Raw genomic sequence first — 27,905 nt, 5'->3', positions numbered from 1 at the left:
TCTTCATGAGCTGCCATCTAAGTTTTTCTTTCTCTTTCCAACCCACAGTGTGCCATGCTGAGCTGAATGCCATCATGAACAAAAATTCCGCCGATGTGAAAGGCTGTAGTATATACGTCGCCTTGTTCCCATGTAATGAATGCGCTAAGCTCATCATCCAGGCAGGTAGGAGCTGCGCCTTTCCTTTCCATTTGTCACATTTGCATTGCTCTCTGCTCATCAGTTGCTCGTTGCAGATGTGTTTGATCTCAAATTGCTATTGTTTAGATCCAAATTAATTGCACTATCAACTTTGCAAGGTATTTCCCATGTTTTGTTTTTGAATGGTGCCAGGTATTCTAAGACTAATTGCATCGTCTGTGATTCTTAGCATGTTTTTAATTTAGTTTGCAACTTCTTAAACTGCAAGCTGCCAAAAAAACAACACAGGCATTGCATATAATTACTGTCAATTTACTGTTCTCTGACATATTGTGCATAGATTAGTGGGGAGGGAGAGAAATGAACTTCTGTCAGAAACAAGGTCAGCTGGGAGTCTGTATATGAAATTTTAATTTGTATCTAATACATGGTAGATATTTGAGGATCTAAAGATATCTTTGCACATAAATGTCGTAAGATTCAAATGGTACTACTTTAAGTTTTACTTGTATTACAGTTACCATAAATCTACACCATTGTATTCTGAACATTTCACCTTTTTCAAACTGTCACATCTGAGATTCAGCTACACTTTGTCTCCATAAAACTCTCAGCTTGAGATTTAAAGACTTATCATGTTTAGCCAGATGTGTGGCTTAAAGGGACTGTTTATCACGAGCCCCACGGATCTCAGAGCAGAAGAGGTCTGTCAGCATGGAATCGAAAGCCACGGTTAAGGAGTATCGTGGGCTGCCTCGCTCTTGCTGCTGCACGATCCTTCCGAATTTTTCCTTGTCCATCCTCCGGTGTGAAGGCAGCAGCAGGCGCGTGGCAAGAGCAGTGTCTGCTCTACACTTCAGCTTCCTTGTCCCTTCATGGGCTGGGGAGGAGCAGCCTTAAGCACAGAGCCCGAGGGATTCCCGGCTTTCAAGTTAGTACTGCCTGATGAGACCAGGAGAGGAAAACAGATCTACTCTCCATAGAGCTGGCTTGAATTGGTCTGCAGAGCCATTTTGGGGAGCACGGTGGTACTTATCTCTGTGATATTTATCACAGTGGTATTTATCTCTGAATGCCTGCACCCTCCACTACCTGCCTCTGCTCCTCACCCCGTTAACCTCTTGAGTTAAGAGTAGTTGCCTTGTGAATAAAAAAATCTTTGATTACTTATAGTAAAGAAAATTTGTTAATCAGATCAAGGCTTGAGTATTTGACATGTTTTCACTTCGCATTTTTTTTTTTTTAATCCATAAAGACTGGAGGGTAGATTAAATATAATCCGCCCTCTACTGTATTAGAAAGCGGCAGATACATATTTCAGTAACCGAACATTGCAAGCACACCGGAAAAGGTAATTAATCCTAGGTACTACAAGGGCTCCGTCTGCTTCTGCACATCTTTTGCAGTATATATGGCATATACTGATGGGGCTTCCATTGTTACCTTTTAAGGTATAAGAGAAGTTATTTTCATGTCTGATAAATACCACGATAGTGATGAGGCCACAGCTGCGAGGCTCATGTTTGATATGGCCGGGGTTACCTTCAGGTAAGTGGGGAGAACTTGGGGACAGGGGTGATATGAAGGGCTAATGAAGAAACATACTTGACCTTGGTTGATGTTTAATTTCTCCTTGTGATGCCTGACTTCCACACTTGGAAGTGTCTTTGGAACTGCGATGGCATAAGAATCTAAGAATCTAAAGATTATTTTAGGGGTAGATTTTTAAGAGCAGTATCAGAAGTATCTGAAGACAGTCTGTTTAGTGACTGTACTTTAGTATCAGTAACTTTCCAGGGCTTAGACTAATTATTCAAGTAGCAAGAAATTTAAAAATTCACAAGTTTTATAATAATAACACCAAACCTTTGTAAATTTTGCAAATGTAACAGTTCTGACATAGAAAATTTAGGATGAAAGTAACCTGCCAGGTTGAAACACCAGGAATTCTTTTTATAGCAACATTTTAAATTGATATTTGAAGTCTTTTGGATTTTTACAATCGTCTTTGCTAAGATTGTGAGGTATGTTTTACTTGCAAGTGAGCTGGATCACTTTTGATTCATGGCAGAGAATTCTTTTGATACTGTGAAGTATCAAAAAGTATTACAAAGTTTGATGGTGTTTGTGATCAGCAGTAATGGTACTATTACTATAGATAACTTGTGTTCATCATTAGGGATGTAGGTTAGATGTAATGAGGCTCAAACTAAACCATTGTGCCTTATGAGACTTAAAACCCAAATTATTTACATACTCTCTTATTCACTGATTCTTGAAAGAATATGTTTAGTCCCCAAATATTTTCTTTTTAATTGTTGTAGGAGTAATATGTAATGAGTAAGAAGTCAATCAGTAAAAAAATATATAGTGGGTTTATTTTATGTTTGCATTTTTAGAACATGGTTTTAAAAAATTACTTCTCACTAAAGCTAGTTGATTTTTGCTGTGTATGAGAGGCAAAAGGAAATTTACTGGTTTTTGCTTTAGAGCAACTCTAAGTTGGCTGCAGAAATTTCCAAGGAAACAAGATAAATCTGATGGGAAAACTAGTAATCAGATATCATGTCGTGCAGCTAACTTGTTAGAAATCCTCTGACTCCCTGATAATTCATGAACTCAGATAGCTGAAGAACATACAAACCAAGCCACCCCATGCATCTTTTTTGCCTTAGTCTTTTCTGGTCTGCATTTCTCTCAGTATGGTGCACTGTAATTGGCTCCTATAGAGATAAAGTATCAAGCAAATCCCAGGACATTTTTTTCTCCACACAGAAAATATAGGTTAAGTTAAAGTAAACAAATCACTTTAACTACTCACTGGATAATATCTTTGTATATTTTGTTTTTATGTTTAGGAAATTCACACCAAAGTGCAGCAAGATCGTCATTGACTTTGATTCAATTAACAGCAGACCGAGTCAAAAGCTTCAGTGAGTTACCTCTCATTAAATCTCCAGAAGATTGGGATTATCCTCTTCTAAGAAGCTACTAATGCCTTTCATCTTGAAGTTACACGTAACTTTTTAATAGCCAGTACAGAAGAAGTAGACATCTAAAGAATATAAAGCCTCCAATCTTTTTTACTGTCTCTCCTGTCACATGGAATCTTCATCTGTTTAAACTATTGATTTAGGGTTTAAAATAAGCGACCTGTAGATAGCCTGTCGCACAGGGCTAGAGAGAGGATGCCTCCTCCTCTTGTGTCCTGTTGCTGGGGTGCTGGTTGCTCTGCAGAAGGGCATCAGCTATCTGTCATCCTCTGCATTTCAGCAGCCACTGTTCACTGCTACATGTGCTGGAAGGACAAATAAATAATTGTCGCGTTCTTAGCGGGGATGAGCAGACACACTGATTTGAACATCTGGCCCAAATGAAGCATAACATGTAGTGCCCTTGGAAAAAAATTAGGACCCAAATGTCAAGCACATGAAAGTATTTGCTGCATAGAGTTGAAGGAAACCCCCACGCACCCACCCAGAAAACCTAGCTAGGCTGGCACATCTGTCTTGACAGATGATAAGCGTAACTGAACCAGGAATATATTCTCTGTTCCTGCCTTCTTGCTACACACAGGGTAGTGGCACATTATCCCTCTGGGGGTGGGGCCTCCTGTTGTTTTGGCTTCTTATTTTGGTTTGTTGGTCACATGGAGCTCTTACATTTAGTTTATCTGAATAATGAGTTGTTCCCAGAGGAGACATCCTGTCTCCACTTGTCATCCCCAGACCACGCCCTGCTGTGGCGGCAGCTGCACTTGTGTGGATGGGAGGGGGGCATCCACCCAGCCCCTTCCACCGGGTGAGAATATGTAGCTTCCGCGTGCCAGCACGGTTCATTTCCAAGGCCGCCGTACAGCCAGAGAGTAAATGAATTCCTATCCTGTAAGTGAATTGTGAGACATTCCGCCCTCCTGGAGGCGCTTTATTACAGATCTGCTGGTGACTGGAGCTCGTGTGTGCTCCTGGTGCCAGGCTGTCATCTGCACAAATTCACCTTCCTGATCTCTGGGAGCTAGGATGTGTGGCTATGCCCCTGTCTTTAATCTCACTTAATTTTTATTAAACATGCTCAGTACCTTTGTTGAGAAAATGCTTTTTCTGTCCTAAAGATTATTACCTTTTTAAAGTGCTCTTATATTTTCATGAGTTTTTATTTTGTCTCTGAGGTTTTGTACTCCATATCCTAGGGCATTTTGTAATTTGGCTGCTTACCAATATTATTAAAATCTTATTAAAATCTAGCACACCGAAGTACGTTCATTTTTATGTTGTTATAATTATATGCTTAACTCTGTTTCTGTCATTTCTGTATTGTCTGTGAAGCACATTACATATGTCTTAATGCTCAAGGAACACTTTGAGAGACTAAAGCTGTGCGTTTTCCCCAGGGTTGGTGGGTGATACTTCTTTTTGGGGCAGATTTCACATGTTAAGACAAGGCCCTCTGCCCACCCTCCTTCCTGTATACCTGCTCCTTGTCGCAGGTCCTGGGCCACCTCCATCCTGGCATGCTTCAGTCTTGAATTCCATCTTCTGCCGCCCTCTTATCTCTTTCTCTTTCTCAGTCTCTATTCTTTTTTCTCCTCCATTTCTCTTTTCTCCTTCAAACCCCTTGCCCTCTGTTTGCTTCCAGATGCATAAAGCAAGAGGTATGTAGAAGAACGAAATCAGCAGACTTAAAGACAGAAAATATTTTAGATTTTTATGTTGCTGCAAGTTATGAATTGTGAGCTCTGTTAGCAAGGAATGTGCAATTTTTATGTCACATTTGTAAATGTGTATAGGGACTAATAAGCCAGTAGTGCATCTAATTAATTTTAATACTATCTTGTACTTTGTTTTAGTGTGTTGCATTGACTTTTAGTGAAAAGAATTTTTTTCTTTTTCCTCTTTGTGGGAAGGCTAACAAGGAAGGGTCCTTGGTAAGAGAGAAGTCCATGTACTGACAGACAGTGGTTGGGTTGTTTATGGGCTGGTGACACTGTCATTGTGGGTATTTAAGGCTTCCACCTATGAACTGTGTTGCTGAACCTGATTTCCTGGTGACTGTAAGTGATTATGTCTTAGTTTCTGGTACCACTACAGTAGTAGTGGAATTGTCCTGTCCAGAGAATTCTGCAGATGTCAGTGTTCCAGTTAATAGAGGTTTGCTTTGAACTGTTGCCTTTGGGAAGAGGATTCCAGAAGGAAGGAGTTTTGAGCAGCCTTTTGCCTCGCAGGCATGACTGGATAATTGTGGTGAAGGGAGACTGTATCTGAGAGAAGTATTGCTGCCTGTCATGGCTAATAAATGACAGTAAGGAAACCATCTTTCACAGAACCGTTGGTAGAACTACATTTAAAAGGCAAAATTTGTGAGTGAAATGATCCATTTCCCCGACACATTTTATGCTTTTCTAACTTTTTTTTTTTTTTCAGGAGTCTGTCCTTAAAGACTTCTGAAGCCCAGCAAGAACCAGCAACGAAAGTGATCTAATATATTAACCATCTTTTCCTAAATTAAAAATGAAGCAAAATAAGAGAATAAACATAAAAACTGAGAAGAGCTTATAAATAAAAATTTAGATGTGTATGCCCAAGTCATCTAAAGTTCCTGTGGGCCAGGTATAATTTTTGATCTTCCAATGTCCATATCTACCTGAGAATTAAAAATATTTAGGTTGAAGGACCTGAGGAATATAGAGAGGTGATTTTCCTATTGGTGATAGTGATAAGTTCTAATCTTTATAGTTTACTTTTTTTTTTTTTAAGTAAAGCCACTCTAAAAATGGTAGTTTCTGTTAGTCATTAACCAGGAGGCCTGCCTAAGGCTCAGTGGAAGGACCAGACTCAAGGGGACAGTGCTTTGCAAACTTATCTCTTGACAGGGAATCATGGTGACTACATGGTGAGTTATAGATTGCCAGCTGCAGAGGTGTAGGTAAAATAACTCCAGGCCCAGGACGTTTTGTGGCCACGATCACATTTACAGGAAAAGGCTTAACACGTTTAGAATAGATTAGGACTGCCCCAGAATTCTAGAAAGACTTTTAGCTTGTCCTGTTTTCCTTCCAGAATTGTTGGAGGAGTCTAAAGCCATTTCATCATGAGAATATATCAATCTCCAAATAGTGAGTGCCTACCATGCATTGGGTTCTCTGATAGTTCCTAGTGTAGAGTCAGAATAGATACAGATGGTTGGATACTAGAAATGTTGGCAGGACGAAGCCCAGCTTTGCTTAAAGCTAACACTCTCCATGTACCTCAGCCATGCCCACGTGACCTGCACTTCATTTTCTCTGTGATCTCGTTCTCTACCTTTTATGTCCGTATACATGGAAGTAAGGCCAGTGGGTAGAGGCAGAGGCCACAAGTGGATTTCTGCAGGAGCCTGGTGCTCACTCTGTTTCCAACACCTAGGACATTACAAGATTCTAAAGGTCCTTCGTTAAATGAAAACAAGTTTAGTATTTCCAAAGAAAATTGGGGGCGGGGGGCTTTGTTGATGAAAGAAAGGTGTCTATCTGCTCAGCACTCAGGAGTGGAATGCCTGTGTGGAACTATGGGTCTCACAGGCCTGGAGCTGAAAAAAGATGCGGCCCTTATGTTTGGTAGCCAACTGCTGTTTTCTCTCAAGTACCACATACTCTTGAGTTCCAGTCCACACTGTTGCTTGCCTGCTGCCACTTTCTTTCTTAAAAAAAAAATTTTTTTTAATTATGGTAAAATATCCATAACATAAAATTTTCCATCTTAACCATTTTTAAGTTCAGTGCAACTACGTTGTGCAGCCATCACCACCATTTATCTCCAAAACTCTGCAATTTGCAAAACTGAAACTCCATACCCATTAAACAATAACTCCCTCTTCCCCGCTCCCCAGCACCTGGCAAACACCATTCTACTTTCTGCATGAACTTGACTACTCTAGGTACCTCACAGAGGTGGAATCACACAGAATTTTCTCTTTGTGACTGGCTATTCCACTCAGCATAAGGTCTTCAAGGTTCTTAGATGTTGTAGCATGTGTCAGAAATTGCTTCCTTTTGAAGGCTGAAGAATATCATTTTTTATGTATATACTGCATTTTGTTTAACCACCCACTGATGGACAGTTGGCTTGTTTCCACTTTTGGCTGCCATTCTCTTTTGAATGTCCAATGTTCGTCAATAAGCTGGCACCATCCTCTCAGCCCCTGACCATCTGCCTCCCTCCCTATACCAGTCACCTGTTCTCAAGCTGTTCTTACCTTCTTTTTAAAGCCAGCATTTCTAAGATTCTCTTAATGTGCTTCCTTCGACCACCCACAGGTTTCTGTGCATCTTTCAGCATTAAGCTGGATCCTGCCCTCCCTATAGAGTCTCCCCAGACCTTCCTCCACTGGAAGTGACTTTTTCATCTTTGAAATCCTGCAGTGTTTAATGTCAGTAACAGTCTTTTTGGCAAGGAATTGTGCACTATTTTATGACATCTCTTCTACTGTCTAAAACTGTTATTGAGATGTTTCATTTAACTTTTCACATTTATCTCTTCCTGCTCTAACTAGATTGTAAACTCCACAGGAGCCTCTGTGGTATCTGGTGGGTCTTTATACCCAACTGTCTCTCATCCTCCCCATGTGTTTGCACAGGACCTTAGGCAGAAGGGTTTAATACATATTTCTAATATGTCCACTTAAAAGTTATGAACCAGATTGCACTTTAATTCAGTGAAGTAGCTGAGCAGGAGCCAGCTTCCTAAATTATTTTTTCTGTGCTGATTTCCTCATGAATGGCTTGGAAAAAATTGGCATATAGTATGTAAGAGAAAGAAATCTTCCTGTTAGCATCCAGGGTTAATGGGCACATTTATCTTTGAGAGAGAAGGGAGATTACTATTTAAATGTCTTATTTTTAACTTCTGTGTTTCATTTAAAGCGTTCTTAAATATGGTTTTGAATTAGGAATTTGGCAATAATGTATACCCTTGGCAGAACACCCAGAGATGATGTTTTCATTGATATCCATTTGATTAGAGGATGCCTTGACCTTCTCAGGTCTTAAATCACTGTAGAATGCTTACTGTTGTAGTTTTTTATTTTAACTTTTGCTAATGAAAATTGTTACATCTTGGTTTTGTTAAAGACTTGAACATGCCATTTGTTCTAGGTTTTAAGTGGCACTTTGTTCTGGAGTTGCTTTCTCTGCACAGTGGCACATGGTGTGCAGCCTTCCGTATTTATTCTGCCTTTTCCCCATTTCCTGAATAAGCAGGCATCAGTAAAGTATGCAGCTGGAAGTACCAGACACCTGACTGTCAGTGGCGAAACAGTATATTTTTCTCCTGTAATAAGTACTGTGGTAAGAATTTGCTAGAGTTGGTTCAGCTATTCAATGATGTCAGCAAAGATCTAGGCTTTTCTCTTTATTTTCACTTGGCTATCATTAGCTTTGTGTCCTCAAGCTTGTTTTGTCAAGCTGTGGGAGTCCCCTTCGTGTTAAATGCAAGAGGACATTGGGGTAAGACTTCTCCCCTCTTGCCTGTCCTTCTGATCAGGAAAGCAGAAATTTTCCCAAAAAGCCCCTAACAAATATTCTCTTCTTTGGCCACAGCTGGATCCCATGGCCACCCCTAGCTACAAGGGAGGTTGGCAGGGTACTGGGCATTCCAGGCTGTTACTAATGATATTGGCCACAGCATACTCCATGCTTGGAAAATTGTGTAACAGTCTAATTATGTAATTTCTACTCAGCTGCTTTTCACATCTTCAGTGTTAAGGTATTTGTGGAGTTGAAAAATGTTACCTGCTTCATAGGAATTTTTGTGAATTTTGCATTGACTTTTAAACTTCTGTATAGAAAATCTTAGTTTTTTAGTTAGTCAGAGCTATAAAAGAGTAATATATATGAAGGGTCTTCAAAAAGTTCATGGAAAGATTCATGTTATCTTTTAATGCCGTTTCATGAACTTTTAAAAATACCCTCATATATCCACAAACACACCATTTGAGGCCGTGATGTCACGGCCTTCAGCTCCTAAATATTCTGTGTATTTCTTAAGGATAGGGATATTTTCATATATAATCACAGTATATTGATGTTAGTAAGTTTAATATTGTTAGAATACTTTAATCTATCATTCATAGACCAATTTTGTCAGTTGACCCCATAATTTTCTGCATAACATGTTCAGTACAGAATCCAGTCCAGGGTTTGATATTGCATTTAGTTGTTATATCTCTTTAGCCTCTTTAATCTGGAACATTTTCACAGTGACACTGCTTCTTAAGAGAGCTCCTTTCTCCAGCTGCCTTATGCTAAGGTTCCTTAAAATCAGCAGTTTTCATACATTTTGGTCTCACAGTCCCTTTACAGTCTTAAATATTACTGAGGATCCCAAAGACACTTTTGTTTATGTGGATTATATCTATTGATATTTACTGCATTGGAAATTACAACAGATTTTAAAAATATTTTAATTAATTTAAAATAACAGCAATAAACACTGTACATGTTAACATAAGTAATATACTTTTATGAAAAATAACTTTTCCAGGACAATAAAAATATTTAGTGAAAAGAGTAGCATTGTCTTACATTTTTGCAATCTTTTTCATGTCTGGCTTAATAGAAAATAACTGGATTCTCATTTCTGCGCGTGCTTTCCATCTGTTGCGATATGTTGTTTTGGCTGAAGTATATGAAGAAAATCCATCCATACACAGATACGTAATTGGAAAAGGGAGGCATATTTGAATAGCATTTTCAGAAAAATGTGGATAGTCTTTGGTACCACACAACTTCGTAAGTGGAAGTTTCTTAAAAGTTAGTTGCAACGTGAAATCTGAAACCATATCAATGAGCATTTCATATTATCTTACATTAAAATCCATTGGTCTGTCTTGTATTTTGAATTGATGTTTTACCTTCGCATGATATTATAACATGCATTGGTCATTTGGAAACTACTAGTTTACTGAATTGCGCAAATCTTCCAAATGTTGACTCATTTCATTATATAATATCCAAAAATCACTTTTGTGAATATCACTCCTGATCTCATCAGAAATTTTTTTTTTAAGTATTGGGAAGCAGTCACACTCACAGTGACAGATAATTTTTCAAAATTCTAATTTCATGTTGAAAGCTTGAATTTTATCATTTTATTACTTCATTTTCCTTGAAGTGATAGACTTATTTTGTTTCTTTTTAAGAAAATGTGTGTCCCAAATCTAAGTATTCATAGTTTGTCAGTCTTTCAAGTAAGAACAGCATTCCATGAACAAAGAGGCTAGCTCCGCTTGCGGCTCCAGCAGTTGCATGTGCCTTTCCTGAAGCCGGCCCTCGTGCAGGGGAGTGCTGCCCGCGTACTTCACGCACACTGCCTGTACCATCCCAGGGAAGGGTGAAAAGAGAACTACTCAAGGCTCGAGATTTAGTACAAGTAATGCTTTTCTCAGGCCTCAATAAGGACATTCTTAAGTGAAACTGGCCACCGTTTTCCTTCCCCGAGTTTGTGGTGGTGAAGACTAGCGCATGTTCGTGCCACTGCCTGTGATTCGTGCCTTGATTCATTTGCCAGCACTTGTACTCACCATCACTTTGGTTGCCTCTGTGCAAATGTCAACCCAGTGAGAAAGGCAAAAACATCTTAGTATTACAATCCAAATAGTTTTGACAACGTGGACCCCCTGAAAGAATTAGCAACACCGTGCTTTGAGAGGCTTGCGCTCTTAGATGACAGAACGGCTCTAGCCTGAAAGGCACTTTGGAGATGTCTGTTTCGTTTAGACTTTGCCCCTTTCTTTTCATGCATTTCTTGGCCTGAGTGACATCACCTGAGTGGGAGAAAAAAAGATATTTTTTTTAGAGTTGATCATTTCCTTCTCACCTGGTTTGCTGCAGCTGAAAAAATGAACCAGTCTGTTACAGTTTTACACATGAGAACATCACAGACTCTCCTTATTTAATGCCCCTGTGTTAAAATGTTGATAAGAGACGGTGAATTGAGTCAAGTCACAGCAGCATATTGCAAGAGGCTGAAACATTCAGCCATGGTCTTGCCGCGGCCCTGGCATACTGCTGGAAAGGTAGGCTCTGAGTTCTGCTTAAAACTGTGTGCACATGCTGGGGGCTTCGTGTTTCCTGGATCCTTTTCATTGAGTGGGGACGATAGTTTTTCTTTCTAAGGCCAGACGAGGCTGATTGGCCATCTGCATGGTGGAGCTTTTAGTTATCAGCAGCCCTGGAAGAGCAACAGAGCAATCAACACTTGAGCAGCACATGCTGGCGCTGATTAGCTCTGCTGGTTAGAGTGAGGACTAATGTGAGGCTGAGGTCATGGACATGGCCCTGCAGCCCAGGTAGCCCGGCCACCCTCCAAATTGCCACTCCTGCCCAGTCAGCTGCCTCAGATGCTCACCGCCAGCTAGAAAAGGGCCAGGGAGGCACAAGCCAGGAGTCAGCACGGGCTCTTGGTGTTTAAAACCACACAAAATAAAAACAGGTTCTGTAATGTACCACCCCCTGTGATTCCTCTCTAGGAACATCAGACTTAATGATTTAAATTTAATTTGTTGGCCATTTGGTGGTGATTTTTTTAAAACCCTAATGATTTATTAGCATTTTTTACAATAAGCAACATTTAATATCTATTCATGAGAGTTCAAATGGATCAACTATTTAATTTCTTAATAAATGAATTAGAGAAGTATTACTTAGAAGAAACTTCATACTGTGAGCATGTTCTCTGCACGTCTTGTGACCTTGATTCTGTCGTATTACTAGAGTCAGAAATGGAAGGGAAATGCAGCTGATTACAGCTCTGACTTCCAAGAAGGAAGGGTTGAGGAAAGGGCACAGTGGAGTTTTCATTTAGTTCCACAGATTTCACAAACTACTAACACTGAGTCTGCTGCTTCCCCTCACCTCTCCTTTCTGCTCTTTCCCGGTGCTGTTGACTGAAGCAGGCTGGCCCTAGGTCACACCCAGGACACAAGGATGGCACAAGCTGGCTTAAGAAAAGTGCCTGACAAAAATACACATGTAAGTAAATCCAGCCCCTTTCTGCCTAGTATGAACCTGAGTTTTCACTAGTACATTTTGATTAAGCAGCTACTGCTATCTTTAAAGGGGATGGGGGTCGGGTGGGGGCAGGAGAAGGTTCTGAAATGCAGTTTTAGCTTATGAAATTCAGAGGAAAAAGAAGCAAGGAGCATCACTGTGACATGTGCCTCCTCCCAAAAAACTGGGGTTTCTTTACCAAAGAGCAACAGCACCTCAGTCTAAGAGGCAGCATGGCAAATTCTCACCTAGTAAAGGAGAGCGGGCACAGGAAGGGTTCAATGTGGACTGTGCCTCTCCTATCGCAGAGCCCCTTTAGTTGAATGTCATCTGTTGCATTGTAAGTGGTGGGGGTGGGGGACAAAATGACCAGTCAGCAAATCCTCACCAGTGCTGCTCCCCGCAGCACCCACAGAAGTGCTTGGTTTGTAGCCCTGGAGATGGGTCTCAAAGCCAGCACAGACGACCAGTACGTCCTACAGCTCCTCCAAGGAGAGGCAAAATGCCGCCTTGGAAATGCAGTTTAATTGATGAAAGGATTAGTTGTTTCAGCCACCGGCGGTGATGCTAGTGAACTTCAGAACACCCCGGGGTGCGCTGGCCCCGTCAGGAAGCCAGCTGGAGCTCCTGGCGCAGCAGCTATAGCCACATCGCCTGCTGTCTGAAGTTTTGCCAACTCGCGTTAGTGCGGTCACTGCACTGCACTGGGATGATGTTTCAATTTAGGCTCCTGCTCGGTCAGGACTCTTCAGAGTCTCATTGTCTGGGAGTGGGCTTCCTGCCTGTTACCTCTCTCCTCCTGCCTCTGCTCGCTTGGACACGACCGTGACATTGCTCACTGGCCAAGTGAGTTGTTAGTGTCCCTCGGCTGTGGGTTGGCAGGTTTCCACTCTTGGAGGAGCAGCAAGGTTTGCAGGGGAAGATGCTAGGCTCTTTAAATGCAGGCGCAGTGCCCTGGCATTCAGAGTCCTAGAGTCGTTTGTGAGTCTGCATTCAGGGTCATTTCTGGAGAATACTAGAGTTTAGAATCAAGTCTTGAACTCTTGCTTTGCAGATAAGAATATGCAGTCAAGGGACTTGCCCAGGCTTGCACATCTTTAACGTAGAACTGGGATGAGGACCTAGGTTTCCCAACTCCGAGGCCAGTGCCAAAACCTAAATCCTGGACTAAGTACCATTGGGCAGAGGGGGCAAGTCACGAAGCTGGGCAGGTGGGCCCCATTCTCTGTGGCCCTCCGCCCAGGGCTACATTGCCAGCCTCCCCTTCTACCCTCCTGCTCTTGATGCCCTGGCCTCGCTGGACTGTTTTGCTTCTTGAATGTTCCTTCCCAGATCAAGGCTGCTATGCTTGCTATCTCTCCTTCCTGGAGGAACGTGTTCTCCCCCAGATGTTTTGATCTTTCATGTTCCCAGCATTTCAGGTCAAGACTTACTCCTCAGAGAGGCCTCCCCAGCCTGCCCTGACTCCCAGTTGCTATCATATCAGCACTCCCAGTTGCTATCATATCACCCAATTTCTTACATAATTATTTTGTCTATTTGTTTGCTTTACTGTTTTCTGTTTGTCTCCACCCAAGACAGCAGGGGCCGAGCTTATTTTATCCTATTGACTCTCTAGTGCCTAGAACAGTGCCTGCACTAGGAGTGTTTTTAAATAAGTATTAGATGACTAATTGAATGAGAAGATAAAGTTGATCTGTGGAAGGCTTGGTCAGAAAAGCTCTGTTATCCAATCAGACTCCCTTTCCCATCTCTAGGGGCCAAAGAGCAACACTGCAGGTCATGGGGTGGTATAAATGGACCTTGCTTGTCATATACCATGTGACTCCTAGAGAGGGCATGTATGATTCCATGTTCAGAGGCTGCTTGGTGTCTGTATAGCAGGGTGTCACTCTGCATGACTCCTGGGAGCATCGTCCTATGGTATTCTCTGTGCACGATGTCCCTACAGCTGTGCCGCAGAGCCATCCTCAGAGGACTTCTTATCTTATCTCAGAGTAGGGCTGTTCGTGGGCAGGCCAGTTGCAGCAGAGGCAGATTGTAAAGTTCGGGACAGTGGACTCAGACTGTCTCTGGGGATGGGGAAGGTGCTGGGGGGGTACAGGTCAGCTACAGCTTCTGAGAGAGGGTCAGCCCCAGAGACAGAATCCAGATGGTACTAATAGGAAAAACTGTGTGTGTTGGGGCGGGGTCCTGGGAATTGGGTGGGTAATATGGGAATTCTCTATACTTTTCACTCAGTTTTCCTGTGACCCTAAAACTGCTCTAAAAAACAAAGTCTATTAATTTTTAAACAATTTTTAAAAGGGATGTGGCTGGTGCCACAATTAATTTGAGTGGGAAGCTACTCAGAGAAGCACAGAGGGGTCAGAGAGGAGGAGCACAGGCACCCGGTTTCTTTGCTATGTTTTACTGTTAGAAAGAATACGCTTTCAGGATGGACTTTGCTCGGGACCCCCCTTCACATGTTTGCACTATGTATGGCGATGGAAATGCCTTACAAGGTTTCATGGGGGTGGGGGGGATGGGTGTACAGATACCTGAACAAGGGAACAAAATTTACCAAAATGAACATCGAGATCACCTACAAATTCTGTTGTCGTTTTGTCTTTTTGGATCTGTTTATCCTGGTGTGAAGCAGAGAAGTTACACCAGTCTACTTTGCTAGTATATTGAAAAGAGGATCTTGGAGATGAGAGAATTTGAAGAAAAATTTGGAAGAGGAAAGGATATTGCTTGGTGGAATTCAGCAGAGGGGCTTGATAGTGAAACAAACTGAGAGCGGTGGGTATTTTTAAGGTTGAGGGAGAAATGGAAAAAATATAGATATTCTTGAAGGCCTGAAGCAAGTAAAAATGGAGGTTGTTTCAAGAGCAGGAGCTTCAGGAAGAAAGAAACTGAGGGCAGCACTGATGAAGGTATAGTGAGCTTGTGCCAAGGGCAGGGAATTGCAGGAGGGAAAATTGGCGGTCAGTCCTTTCGGGAGGAGCTGGAGGGGGTAATGGGGCAGATGGGCTGATCTGAGCACTGTTATAATGTCTGACATGTCTGCTTTATAAAACAGCCGCCCCACACCCATGCTCGTAGCAGCATATTCACAATAGCCAAGAGGTGGAAGTCACCCAAGTGTCCCTCGATGGAGCAATGTATAAACAAAATGTGGCATAACCATACAGTGGAATATTCTTCAGCCTTAAGAAGGAAGGAAATTCTGACATATGCTACATCATGGATGAACCTTGAGGACATTATGCTAAGTGAAATAAGCCAGTCACAAAAGGACAAGTCCTGAATGATTCCACTTGCATGAGCTATCCAGAGTGGCAAATTCATAGACCCAAAAAGTATTACGGGGGTTGCAGGGTGCTGGGAGGAGGAGAAAATGAGAGTTACTGATGGATATAAGTTTCAGTTTTGCAAGATGAAAAAGTTCTGGAGATGGTGCACACCAAAGTGAATGTACTTAACACTGCTTAACTGTACACTTAGAAATGGTCAAGATGGTAAAAAAAAATTTTTTTTGGCTACAGTTGAGAACAAAAACCAAAAAAACAAAGTAGCCACCCCTGCCCCTAGCACAGTCACCAGGGGCCACACAGAATTTTCTCCTCAGTTTGGGTTAAATTCTGAACCATCCCACCTGGCTTTAACTCCACACCTTGCTCTGTTTGTCTCTACAGTCACTCAGTCCCCTGTCATCCTGTGTTAATCATCTCAGGCTGCTTTAACAAAGTAGCATATACTTAGTGGTTTAATAAACAGACATTTATTTCTCACAGTCTGGAGGCCAGGCAGTTTGAGATCAAGATGCCAGCATGGTTGGGTTCTGGTGAGGACTCTCTTCCTGGCTTGTAGACGGCTGCCTTCTTCATGTGTGCTCCCGTCGTGGGGAGGGGACAGGGCAAGAGAGCTCTCTGGTCTCTTCTTATAAAGGCACTAAGCCCATCATGAGGACCCACCCTCATGACCTCATTTAACCCTGGTTACTTCCTAAAGGTCCTGTCTCCAAATACCATCACAATGGGTGTTAGAGCTTCAACATATGAATTTTGGGAGGAAAATTCACTCAAAGCCCATCCTTTCCCCTAACTCAAGAATTCAAAGAAGCCCATGTCTACTCAGCTTCCTGCATTATAGCCCCTGCTCCTGCTTCTCCGTGTGAACATCTGGGACTGTCTCGGGAACACCTGTCCTGTTTCAACCAGCTCCACAGGACCCTGCGGTACAGACATCACTGAGAACCCACTCAACTCCCCTGGGTCTTTTACTCAGGGCCTGGCCAGATGTCTTGCTCTTATGGCATAAATATGATCGTAATGTGGCTGTGCATGGAACCTGGGCCCACTTTGGACCCTGTGCTCCAGACAATTCGAGGCAGAGCTGCATTTCTATTATCACTTAGTAATTGGAGTTTTGCAGGCTTGGGATTATTGCTAATGGAAAGCAAATGGGCTAAGAATCAAGAAATAAGCACTTGAACAGCCAGCACCACTCGGTAAAGCAAAGAGGCTATTATGCCACTTTATGTGGATAGAGATAATCATTTGTAAAAAGATTTGCAGAAATCTTACCAGCCCATAGAAACAGTACCCCACCAGGCTTCCTAGTGGCCCTGTGCTCCCCGCCCAGTGCAGCTAAGTGGCCGTGCAGGTAGGAAGCTTTATTGGCAGCACAGGTGGCTGCCCAAGGCCAGGCTCTCCCCCTTGGCTAGAGAGGGATTTGATTTCGCCTTGGCTGCCCACTTTCTCTCTGGCACATGAAGCCCAGAGAAGCTCTCAAAACCCAAAGCACTCCCACACGCCCCTCCTTAGACTTCCTCAGACTTCTGGCCAAGCGTGGCCCAGAAAACAGGCAGTGACAGGCCTGGGATGGGCCTGCCCTGGGCAAGGAGCCCAGAACAGTGGCTCTTGACTCAAGGAGAAAGAAGTGGCTGTAAAGAGTGACGTTCCCCGGGGTTTGCTGACCCCTGGTCTCTGGGTGAATCTTGCCCTTTCTCCTCAGCGGAGTAGTGTCAGCCATCATACATTTACATGAGGGGCCTTTTCTCCACAGATCACGCCACCCCCTTCCCAGTTGCTAAAAGGCGATTTAATATGCAGAAGCCCTGCTAGAGCAGCATTAGGTTATGACATGAGGAAATGGAAAAAAAATCCTAAGCCCAAACTCTGCCCTTCAGTCGTCCTGAGAGAGTTGCTACTGATGGCCAAGGGCACAGCGGGTGCGCTGTGGTTCTCGGGCTCAGCCAACAGGAGGAACATGGAGGCAACTTCAGCTGTTTGCCAAAGACTGTCAAGACTCACATGAGTTCTCATGTTCAAGTTGGTCCAAGGGCTCGAGGGGCTTGGGGTTTCACTCTCTCACTCTGGCTGATGTGGGGATATTTCCAGCCAGCTTCTGGAGGTGGGAGACAAATGCAAACTCTCCGTAACCGTGCCCCTCAGAGAGGGGCCTCCACTCACCGGTGACCACCTCCCTTAGCCGTTAAATGTCACTGCAGCCCATTTGCACAGGGGAGAGAATCTCCATCTAGCAGTAAAAAAGGTGATGAAATAAAAGAAGTTGTGAAATGACATTTTTTTCCAGCAGGTTTGTCATATCTCCTGCATGGAGGGAAATTGCTTTCTGTAAATCTTGGTCCAACAGAACAAAACACCTATTTCTTTCCAGTTGGGGAGACAGCCATTCTCATCGGCATAATGAAGGTATTGTAAGCTGTGACTTTTACAAAGTCTGAGGGAAACCAATCTGCAATCTTGACAGATATGATCTTTCCGGGTTGCACTGTTCGTTTACGGCGACCAGAGACCTCAATTAATTTATGAGCGAGGACAGCAGGATGTGACCCCTTGTGTGCAGTCTAGGTGGAGCTGTCCCTGTCTGAATTTATGTCCTGGTAATTTAAAAAGATTTATATTAAGCTTTTCTTTCATTTTGAGAATAGATTAAAATTCTAATGGAAACCATTTGTATGCATTTGTTGAATTGAATAGTATTTATGGCTGTGTAAAAAAAATGCTGCAAAATTCTGCCGATAATAAAGTCAGCGAAGCAAGAATAAGTGTAAAAACAGGAAGGAAATACTCAATAGAAACCATACTGTATTATACAAGTATAATGAGGGAGAGAAGCCGAGCAGAACCGGGCAGGGATTAGGCCCCCGGATGGGATAGTTTCCTTTATTTAGTGTAAGGTTTTTATAGCCCTTTTATGACTTAAAACCAAATTTAAATCTCGGAATAGGCCAGGTCAGTCCTCAGAGACCCCATGGCCATGTTGCCCTTTCCCATCACTCTTGAACTCCCACCGGGTCCAGGGCAAATAGGCAGGAAAGAAAATTCATGCGGCATCTCAGAGAAAATACGCTGATGGCAGGAAAAGAAGACACATTAAGCAGGAGGCCAGAGGTTAGGAAGTAAAGCAAAAATCTGAGCTCAGGAGCATGTGCAGGTGGAGGAGAGGTAGCTCTGGCACTATCTGCACATGACCAGGGAAGTCATAGTGCTCGGGCCTGTCAAGTGCGCCCCTGGTACCGTGGCCACTTGAACGGTGCCTGTACTGGCCATCCCTGTCACCTCGATGGTGAAGGGCAAGGTGCATGTGCCACGGCCCTGTCAGTGGCCTCTCACCAGGCTGAGGAAGAGTGACCAAGGCAGGATGATCTGCAAACACAGTCATCTGAAGGGATAGCTTCTGTGCAATTGCAACCAGAGAAGGCTCTCTTGCTGTCACCTTTGTCAAGAAAGAGAAGCAAGAATCATTCTCAAGGCCCTTACCTTGGTGGAAGGGCAGAGAAATCTGGCATTCTGGTCAACATTCATCTCAGAGTACAAAAGAGTTTCACTGGGAAACTCACATTCACCCAGAAATCACAGCTGTGATAGCATCTTGCAGTCAGGCAACCCCAGGCACAATGGTACACAGCTCCAAGTGAAGAGGAAATGGAGATTTGCTGAGAGCCCACTGCTCTCTTCCTGTGTTGTTGTCTTTCTCCCCAATTGTAAATGTGTTCTTTGACAGAGCTTCACAGATGTCATAAAATGCCTTACAATGCATTAGAGCAGAATCGTGCATTAGCAAATTTCACAGATGCAAAGTGGTATTGCTGTCAACAGAAGCCTACATGGGAAATAAGGAATATCTTAAGAAAGTACTGTCTTCTCTTGAAATTGCACCAAAGGTTGAAAGGCAGGAGTTCTGGCCTAGGCATTTTCTGAGGAAAATAACATCCCCGTACTGCCCAAAGCACAAGCCCCTTCTTGCCCCATGAGTCTCATTGGCCTCAGTCCTGTCGCTTCTATTTAGTTCATGGCATGTCTGTAAGGCCATGAAATGAATCGGTCTGGTCAACTGTGTATGCTTGGCACAGCTGCTGGCACATAGTAGGCACTCAATATATTTGTTGAGCTAAACAAGTATGTGCTAGTCTCCATGGGGGATGCCATATGAGCAAGACACGCTTCCCTGCAATGAGGGGCTAAGGGCCTAAGTCTGCATTGAGAAAGCAGTCAGTTCTGGTCCTCAGTTTAATTTTAAGTGACTAGGCACACATTTTCAGAACTTCTTTTCTATTAACTGCTCTTCACCCCTGATATTACAACATAACTTTATGCAATTTAATGAAATTCTTACTATAAGACAGGCACTGGAAGTTTTACATATTTTTTACTTATTGGATTCCCAAATTAATCCTAGAAAGCAAATGACATTACTATGATTATCACCCCATTCACAGATGAGAAAAGAACCATGGAGAGAGTTAATAACTTGCCTGTTGTTAGAGAACTGCTAAGTGGGAGACGTAGACTTTGAATTCATATTGATTCTAGGTTCAGTTCTTGCTCATTTATTCACCTGCTTAGCAAGTATTCACTGGACAGCTACCATGGCTGACATTGTCAGGGGGGTTACAATACATTGTCTCTGTCCCGAAGAAACTCATAAACTGCTAGGGAAAACCCATATGTAAATAAAACAGTACCACATGGAATGCCAAACGTTGTGATAGTGAGACATGGATGTGCTCTTGACCACACTAACTCAACAGGAGAGGTAGGAGACGGAGCAAGGTTCTCCAGAGGAGGGAAACTTGAACTAGTTCTTGGAAAACGAATACTTTTGCCAGAACAGCTATAGGAATGCCGAGGTGGTAAGGTCTGTGCTCAATTGTCCCTGACTCCCTCAGATAAAGAGCAAACTCGCTCCCCCTTAGCCACAACACACAACACATAGAACACATAGGACATGCCACATGTGGTAGGTTGAATAGTGACCCCCCCCCCAAATGCCCATGTTCCAATCCCTGGAACCTGTGAATATGTTACCTTATATGGCAAAATAAGCTTTGCAGATATGATTACATTCAGGATCTTGAGATTTGGGAAGATTATCCTGGATTATGTCGGTGGGCCTGGTGCAATCACAAGAGTCCTCATAACAGGGAGGTAGGAGGTCAAACAGGAGAGAACATGCTCCACAGCTGGCTTTGAAGGTGGAGGAAGGCGCCACAAGTAGCCACTAGAAGACAAAAAGGGCTAGGAAATGGTTTCTTTCCTGGAGCCTCCAGAAGGAGTCAGTCCTGCTAACACCTTGACTTTAGCGCTGCAAGACCCATTTTGGACTTAGGACCTTCCAGAACTGTAAGAGAATAAATTTTTGATGTTTTAAGCCACTAAGTTTGTGGTCATTTGTTACAGCAGAAATAGGAAACAGCACCTATCCACTTGCGTGTGTGTTCGTTACCTGCCTTCCTCTGCTGAAATACAAATTCCATGAGGCCAGGGACCTTGTCTGTGTTGACTGTTGTATCCTTAGTGCGTAGAACAGAGTCTGGACAGGAAAGGCACACAATGAATACTTGTTGAAAAACGAAAACAGAGAGGGGCAGTCCAGGAAGGTGGACTACTGCATGGATAAGGTCCCTGAGGTGTGAAAGTTCTGAAATGCTGGTGGACGTGGTTACTTTGTGAGCTGAAATATGGAGTGGTAGGGAGGTTGGAGATGTTGGAAGGAGCTTTTGCTGGAGCATTGTCTGCTTTATTCTTCATGTCAGGGAGAATAGTTGACAGTTTTACATAGAGTAGAGGCATGATTATATTTGCTTCATGCTTTTAAAGTAATTTTTAAAAATACTTGTTGTGTTCCTTATTAAAAATTGGAAATATGTAGAGACATGGACAAAAAAGTAAAAATCATTCCATCCTGTTTCCTAGTGTTGGTCACTGTTGATACTTTGGTGTGTGTGTGTATTTCTCCTTTCAAAATTGGGATTATACTTTATACTTTTTGAAACTGGCTTTCTTCCCATAATGTGAATTTCTGCATGTCATTAAATATTCTTCTAAAAATGTAGTATTTAATGACTATATAGTATAATGTCCTCTAACCATAACTACGTTTATTTAATTAGTTCTCTCTAATTGGACAATTCTTTTATTCCCTCAATATTATGTTATTATAAATACTAATAATAGTGCCTTGTATATAGTAGGCATTTAATATTTGTTGAATGAGTGAATGGATCAACAAATGAGTAAATGAATGAATGTTTCAGAAAAAAATTTCAGACATAAATCTTTGTGTGCATGTCTCACGGTTTCATTAGGAAAAAAATTCTTGCAAATGAAAGTGTGCAAGGAGGTGTTTAAAGTACAATGCTTTTGGGGGGGGAGGGAGGAGGGAGGGAGGTTTTGGTGATGGAAACAATAATCAGCCACAATGTATATCGACAAAATAAAATTTAAAAAAAAATAAAAAATAAAAAATTTTTAAAAAATAAATAAATAAATAAATAAATAAAATAAAGTACAATGCTTTCCAAATTGAAAAGGTACTCTGAGTCTGACGAAGAAAGTGGGAAGCCCATTCAGAGATATACAAAGATATTTACTAATGGGGGTGACTTACACACAGAAAAGCTGGACACAGTGAAGAATCAGATGTCAGCAGATGAGAGTTCTCACTCTGCAGGTTAGATAGTGTTTATATAGTAAAACTAAAAATAACTTCAAGGAAACAGCTTAAGAAAAAAAGTTGATAACATTATTCACCTGGTGTCTTGTAATTCATGAGGTAGGGGGTCTTGTGATGTTAGCACACAGACCACTGATATCACCTGCTGTAATAAATCACTCACTCCCTGAAATCTATGTTCCTTTTACGCCTTGTCCTAAGTTAAGGGTTAACCAGTCAGTGAAACAAGAGAATGAGTTTAAACAGAAGTCAGCATGGCATGTGGGGCACAAAATGGCATTGGTTTTGTTCAACCTCGAACAGAAAGTGTTGGGTCAAAGGCTTTATTATTTTTAATGACTCTTGATACATATGGCCAAATTGCCTTTCAAAAAGGTTGTAAAAATTATAACCCCACCAGCAATGTATGAGTGCATAATTTCACTGCAGCAATGGTGGTATTGTGATTTTTAAAGCCTGTATTTGCATTTTAGAAAAGTTTCCATGGGGGACAGAGAGGTAGTAGTTAAGGGGTCTGGTGACGTTCAGGCAAAGAATGGTTCAAATGTAATTTATAGCAATGGAATTTATGTCAGAAAGAAGACAGATCTGAGAACCCCACAGGATTCCAGAGTAACATGATTCCTAAAAACATAGGAAATAACCCAGCAATTCCACTCCTGGGTATATACCCAAGAAGAATGAAACCGTGGCTGCACAAACACTTGCACATGAATGTTCACAGCAAATATCCATCAACTGACGAATGAGAATGAGTAAAATGTGGCGTATCTATTAACAGTCTGAGCAGAAGTGACTCCGTTTTGTTGAACTTCTAAATTAAAAAGTTTTTTTTTTTTCTTACTCTTATAACTCAAACCACTTAGCTTGCAGCTGGACATTAGAATACAATGATTCTTGTTTACATGATATTAGAACATAATGGCTTTTTCTCACACCGTACACAGAATAACTATAGAAGAAATTATTAACCCAGGTGGCCATTCTTTACTAGCTTACTGACTAGATCTTTTTGAGGTTAACAGGAACTGAATGTGTGACTTGACTTCATGGAGGATGGTCATCATGAATCAGCTCCCACCCAAGAAGTTCTCTGATGTTTATCTGCAATTTTATGATTATGAATAAGCCCCCTACCACCTGTCCCTATAAAACCCTTTGGCAAGTCTGGAAAAAGTGGAGATGGTCTTTGAGACATAAGTCCACCATTTCCCCAGGCTGCGGCTTCCTGATTAAAGGCTACCTTGCCTTACACCAACACTTGTCTCTCAATTCTTGGCTATTGAGCGTCAAGCAAACAAACCTTTGGGGGTCTTTGTAACATCTATATGATATTATTCAGCAATAAAAGGAATGAAGTACTGATACGTGCTATGCTATAGATGAACCTTGAAAACATTATGCTAAGTGAAAGAAACCAGTTACAAAAGACCACATATTATATGATTCCATTTATCTGAAATGTCCAAAATAGGCAAATCAATAGAGACAAAAATAGATTGGTGGTTACCTGAGGTAGGTTGGGAGGAGATGGGGATTAACTGTTAATAGGCATGGAGTTTCTTCTTGGGGCAATGAAAATATTCTAAAAGTCATGATGGTGATGGTTGCACAACTCTGTGAATATACTTAAAAGCATTGTATTTCACACTTTAAATGGGTTAATTTTATGGCATGTGAGCTATATCTCAGCAAAGCTGTTATTTTTTTTTAAAAAAAGAGGACCAGAGAATAACAGCAAAATGAGGTAACTATAAGAAGAAACAACTGAACCTGACAAATCATCTCCACTTGTTCTAACAACCCAGTCTCTCCCAGAGCAAAGGAAAAGCAGAGTGACAGCTTCCAGATGAAGACAGAGACATTGCTCAGCTCTAAATAAGTAAACCCAGTGCTAACTTCTTGGAGTGGGAGGAGACGGAGGTCACCAAAGGATAACAAATCTTCATTTCCAAATAAAGTATGAATACAAAGATCGAAGGACAGCTAACCAAGAGCCTATCCCAAAAAGGTTTAAGGAAGCCATAGATCTTTGCTGGCAAAAGTATTAAAAATAAAATAACCAAACCAAAGACACTTCACGAGAAACTGAAATGTAAAGAAAATGAGTTTCTTGGTATGGAGAGAGTCCCAGAAGGAGATCCACGCTGGCCCATAGGAGTGTATAACCAGGTTAGGGACAGTTGAGCTGAGATGAACCCGGACACCCATCAGAGGCTCGGGACAAAAAAACATTTTGAAAAGCATAACGTGCTCCCCAATGGGAGGTACGATTAGGATTTGTGAACATTATCTTTGTTTGAATGAAAAGAGAAAACCAAACAAAAAGAAACCAAAGGGCCTTTCAAATATTTTACCATGAATTCATACTTTGAAAGGACAATAAGAAAACTGAATTCATAACAACTGATTAAAAACATATTATTGTTTGCCAGTGGAGATAAAAAGCTTGCAAAATGTTGGTGCTTTATATTGAGGGGAACTTCCTCTTGTACCCAGTTGACAAATCTGGGACCTCTTAACCCCTCCACTGTGAAGTGCCTTAGAGCTCCGATCCGGTCCGTCCCTCCCGGGCAAGGCTTGTGAACTCTGGTTCTGTATCCCAGGCCAGGGCCTCTGCTAAAGACAGGCCTGTTGAATACATTTTCTGCTTTGTGGTATTAGCAAATATTTAGATGCTCACCAAGGTCTGGATGATTCTACACAAAAACTTGGAATATTTCTGGCAGAAAAGAAGGCAGGCAGCTCTGACAGGGAATTGCAAGTACGATGAAAGTCAGAAAGAGGAGAAAGACTAGCTTTGCTCCTACGAAGCACACGATTTTTTTGGTTTTGTAGCTTTTTCTCTTGAGAAGACATTCTTACTGCCTTCCTTGTGAATAATCCCTCTATTTTATTATGAAAGAAGGACAGAACACAATGCTGGTGGGGTGGGCTTTTTATTCCTAGGCACTCTGGCAGGTCAGGCGGAGACTGGGACTCAAAAATATTTATTGGCTCTCCCTGGGCTCCCATAACAAGTGCATGCCTGGCTCTGCCTTCCAAGTTCATTGTCTTTCCATGGCTTCCCACGGCCTCCTGAGAAAAACGGCTTCACCTTGTCCACCCCCTGTCCAAAAAAATTATTTCTATTATTATGTTTTAGTCAATAATTCGTGTTGTTGGTCACTCTAGATTGTTTTGACAGGTCCAGGCATTCTGACTTCCAGAGACTTTTGTTTACGGCTCATTTTCTGGTGCAGGTTGAGGTTAAAGGTGGTGTCAGTTCTCTCTGGTTTTCTCAGATGCTGACCTGGGCAAAAGCTGAAGGGAGGCTGTGTAGTTGGATTCCAGCTCACGTTTGCCTCCCAAGTTCTTGCTGAGACCAAACCCTATGTGTTGCTTGAGATTTTGTGAGCAACCTGGGGCACTGGGATTCATTGTTCCAGAGGCTTTTCCAGGAGGTCAGTGTCTGGGCTGGCAGAAGGTAGGGGCAGCACTCTTAGGTGTGAGGCCAGTCCGCTTGCTAAACACAGGAAAGGCTGCTCCTTCTCAAAAATGCAAAGCATGTAACCAGCCGGTCTCTCTGGGGCTGTCTGCTGAACTCATCTCAGGCCATTTCTCTAGTGTAGGCTTATTTTTTTCTCCCCTTAGACCCCCGCAGTCTGCTGTCATCATAAACATATATGAAGTATGTTGGAGTGTGGTTTTAAGCAGCCTATGAACCCCTTTTCAGAAGAATTTTTTTAAATGCATAAAATAAAGTACACAGGATTATAATGGAAACCAATTATATTGCTATACAGTTGCCAAAGTATTTTTAAAAACTCATTTGTGATAGGTTAAATATGTCCTTTTTTATTAATGCATTAAATAACAAGATCTAGCACAGGTTTAATAACCACTACAACTTTGAAGTAGTGATAAGGGTAAATAATTTTCAAGATATTTGAAGCTACTGGTAATGGGATATGAAAATATCTGCGGTATCTACTGGGAACAAACCACAGGAACTGCTAATACTACATGGTTCAATGCTCACATTTATAATTAAAGGAAATGCTGAGTTTCAGCTAGAGGTTAGTGAAAGTAAAGATGTAATTGTTTTCCTATCCAAGTTTAGGATCCCCCTGAATTCACAGATCTTCCAAATTCCTGTAAAGGGAAAGTCTAGCTTTCTTCTCACAAGATTTTTTAGGGAAACAACTCACTTATTATGGTTGTTCTTGTTGTTTTGCATTTCTTAGTTCTTTTAATTTCCCATTTTCTCTGATTTCTCTTGCTCATCCTCTCTGCAGTCTCAAAATTCCTTCTTCAGTCTTTCTATCACCTTTCCCTTCTCAAAAGCCTTCCACTTCTCTTGGTTCTGTAAAATCAACAAAAATCGAAATCCAAAGAAAGACTTTTAAAATATCCCATAGGCAGATATGGAGGGTAGGGGCAGGTGGGGGTGGGAGGCTTAACATGCATGTTAGATCATCTCTCCGCAGCAAGGTGCCATGTCAAATCTGTGTCCTCTCACTTGTTCATCCTCCTGGGCTCTTCAGCTCTGCACTGTCCCTTGTCATCGCAGAGGAAGGCAGGAGCCTGGGGTCCTCCCTCCTCTGGAGCCTGGGGTTCTTCTGCCCTCTGGTGCCCCTCACCTGTGAAGTCAGGCAATGGCCCCAACCCTTTTGCCTGTATAACCCTTAAAAGAATTTTGAAAAGCTATGTATCTCTTCACACATTTTTTTAGGTAAACAGCTCAAATTTTTCATTACAAGTGTAAATCATTTTAAAAGATTTATTTTTCTGCATATTGTATATTGTGGAGCTGCAGGTGTAACTCATCCAATTTATGGGAAATGTCCTCCATGTAACCCCAATGGTGAAGCCAGTCCTCGTTGTCACACCAGTTGATTAATTAGACTTATTATTTGTCAGAAGAAATCTGAGCTCCCAGGAGGACCATCTCAGGTCTGCACTTGAATCACGCATGGCCAGGATGTGGCCTCAGCCAGGGAGAGGTGGACAGAGGCAGAGCGAGGGCTGGATGCAGAAGGATGAGGCTGTGTCTGGATTCCTCATGGTATGAACGGCTCCTTCAAAGAGTCTAATGCTCTGCTTGCCTTGATCACACGAAGCCCCCAATAACAATGCATTCTGGAATTGTCCCTTTTTCTTCTTTTCTTTCTTTCTTTCTCTCTCTCTCTCTCTCTTTCTTTTTGGTGTCTCTCTTTCTTTTTTGGTGTCTTAGAGGTGTTTATGCTCCAAGGCAATTCAGGATGGGTGAGGGAAAGGACTTTCTTTTGTTCAGCAGGAAGACAGTTGCGCAAGGGGGTGGAGTGGGGAAGAAACCCTGCAGAATGCTGGCACCTTCTTGAGCCGATCAATTTTAGGAAGTTGAGAACTTGAAAACTGATTATCGGTTCTCTTAAAGCAGCTCATGTGCACTCAAAATCCTTTGTGGGCTTTGGTGTCATGGAAGACCCATGAAATAAGGGAAGGGGTTTACTCCCTTCTGGCTTAACCTCTTGCATCAATTGTGATCTAAGCGTTCATATTTCTTCTATCACCAGATATTTATTGAGATCCTCCTGGGTGCTGGCTGCTGGGGGAAACAAGGCCACAGTTTCTGTCCTCTACAGAGTCCGGGGAAGGAGGTGGGCAAGTGTAGCTCCATGAGACAGGGTTGCGGAAGGGATACGGGGGCATGCAGGAGAGGAACTGAGCTCAGGCTGGAGGCAGGGTGTGTCAGGGGGACTCTCTGAAGCCTGAGGGGTAGGCAGGAGCAGGCCAGAGGAAGAGAGAGGGA

General features: G+C 42.2%; 1 protein-coding gene across 2 annotated transcripts in view; it reads left to right on the top strand.

The window, feature by feature from the left end:
- DCTD (dCMP deaminase) overlaps nt 1–27,905 on the top strand; it is a 112,091-nt gene that overhangs the window by 20,802 nt on the left and 63,384 nt on the right. The window contains exons 4-7 of one of the 2 annotated variants that reach the window (XM_063077417.1): nt 49–165; nt 1,593–1,689; nt 3,000–3,074; nt 12,067–12,145. In XM_063077417.1, the coding sequence (XP_062933487.1) occupies nt 49–165; nt 1,593–1,689; nt 3,000–3,074; nt 12,067–12,145 (368 nt within the window). Of the gene's footprint in view, nt 1–48; nt 166–1,592; nt 1,690–2,999; nt 4,274–12,066; nt 12,146–27,905 lie in introns of those variants that run through there. The other variant, XM_063077418.1, reaches the window with a different exon arrangement.

The sequence above is a fragment of the Cynocephalus volans genome, chromosome 13 (assembly GCF_027409185.1).
Source record: "Cynocephalus volans isolate mCynVol1 chromosome 13, mCynVol1.pri, whole genome shotgun sequence".
NCBI lineage: Eukaryota > Metazoa > Chordata > Mammalia > Dermoptera > Cynocephalidae > Cynocephalus > Cynocephalus volans.
The sequence above is the reverse complement of the archived record's forward strand: the minus strand, read 5'-3'. Positions and strand labels throughout refer to the sequence as shown.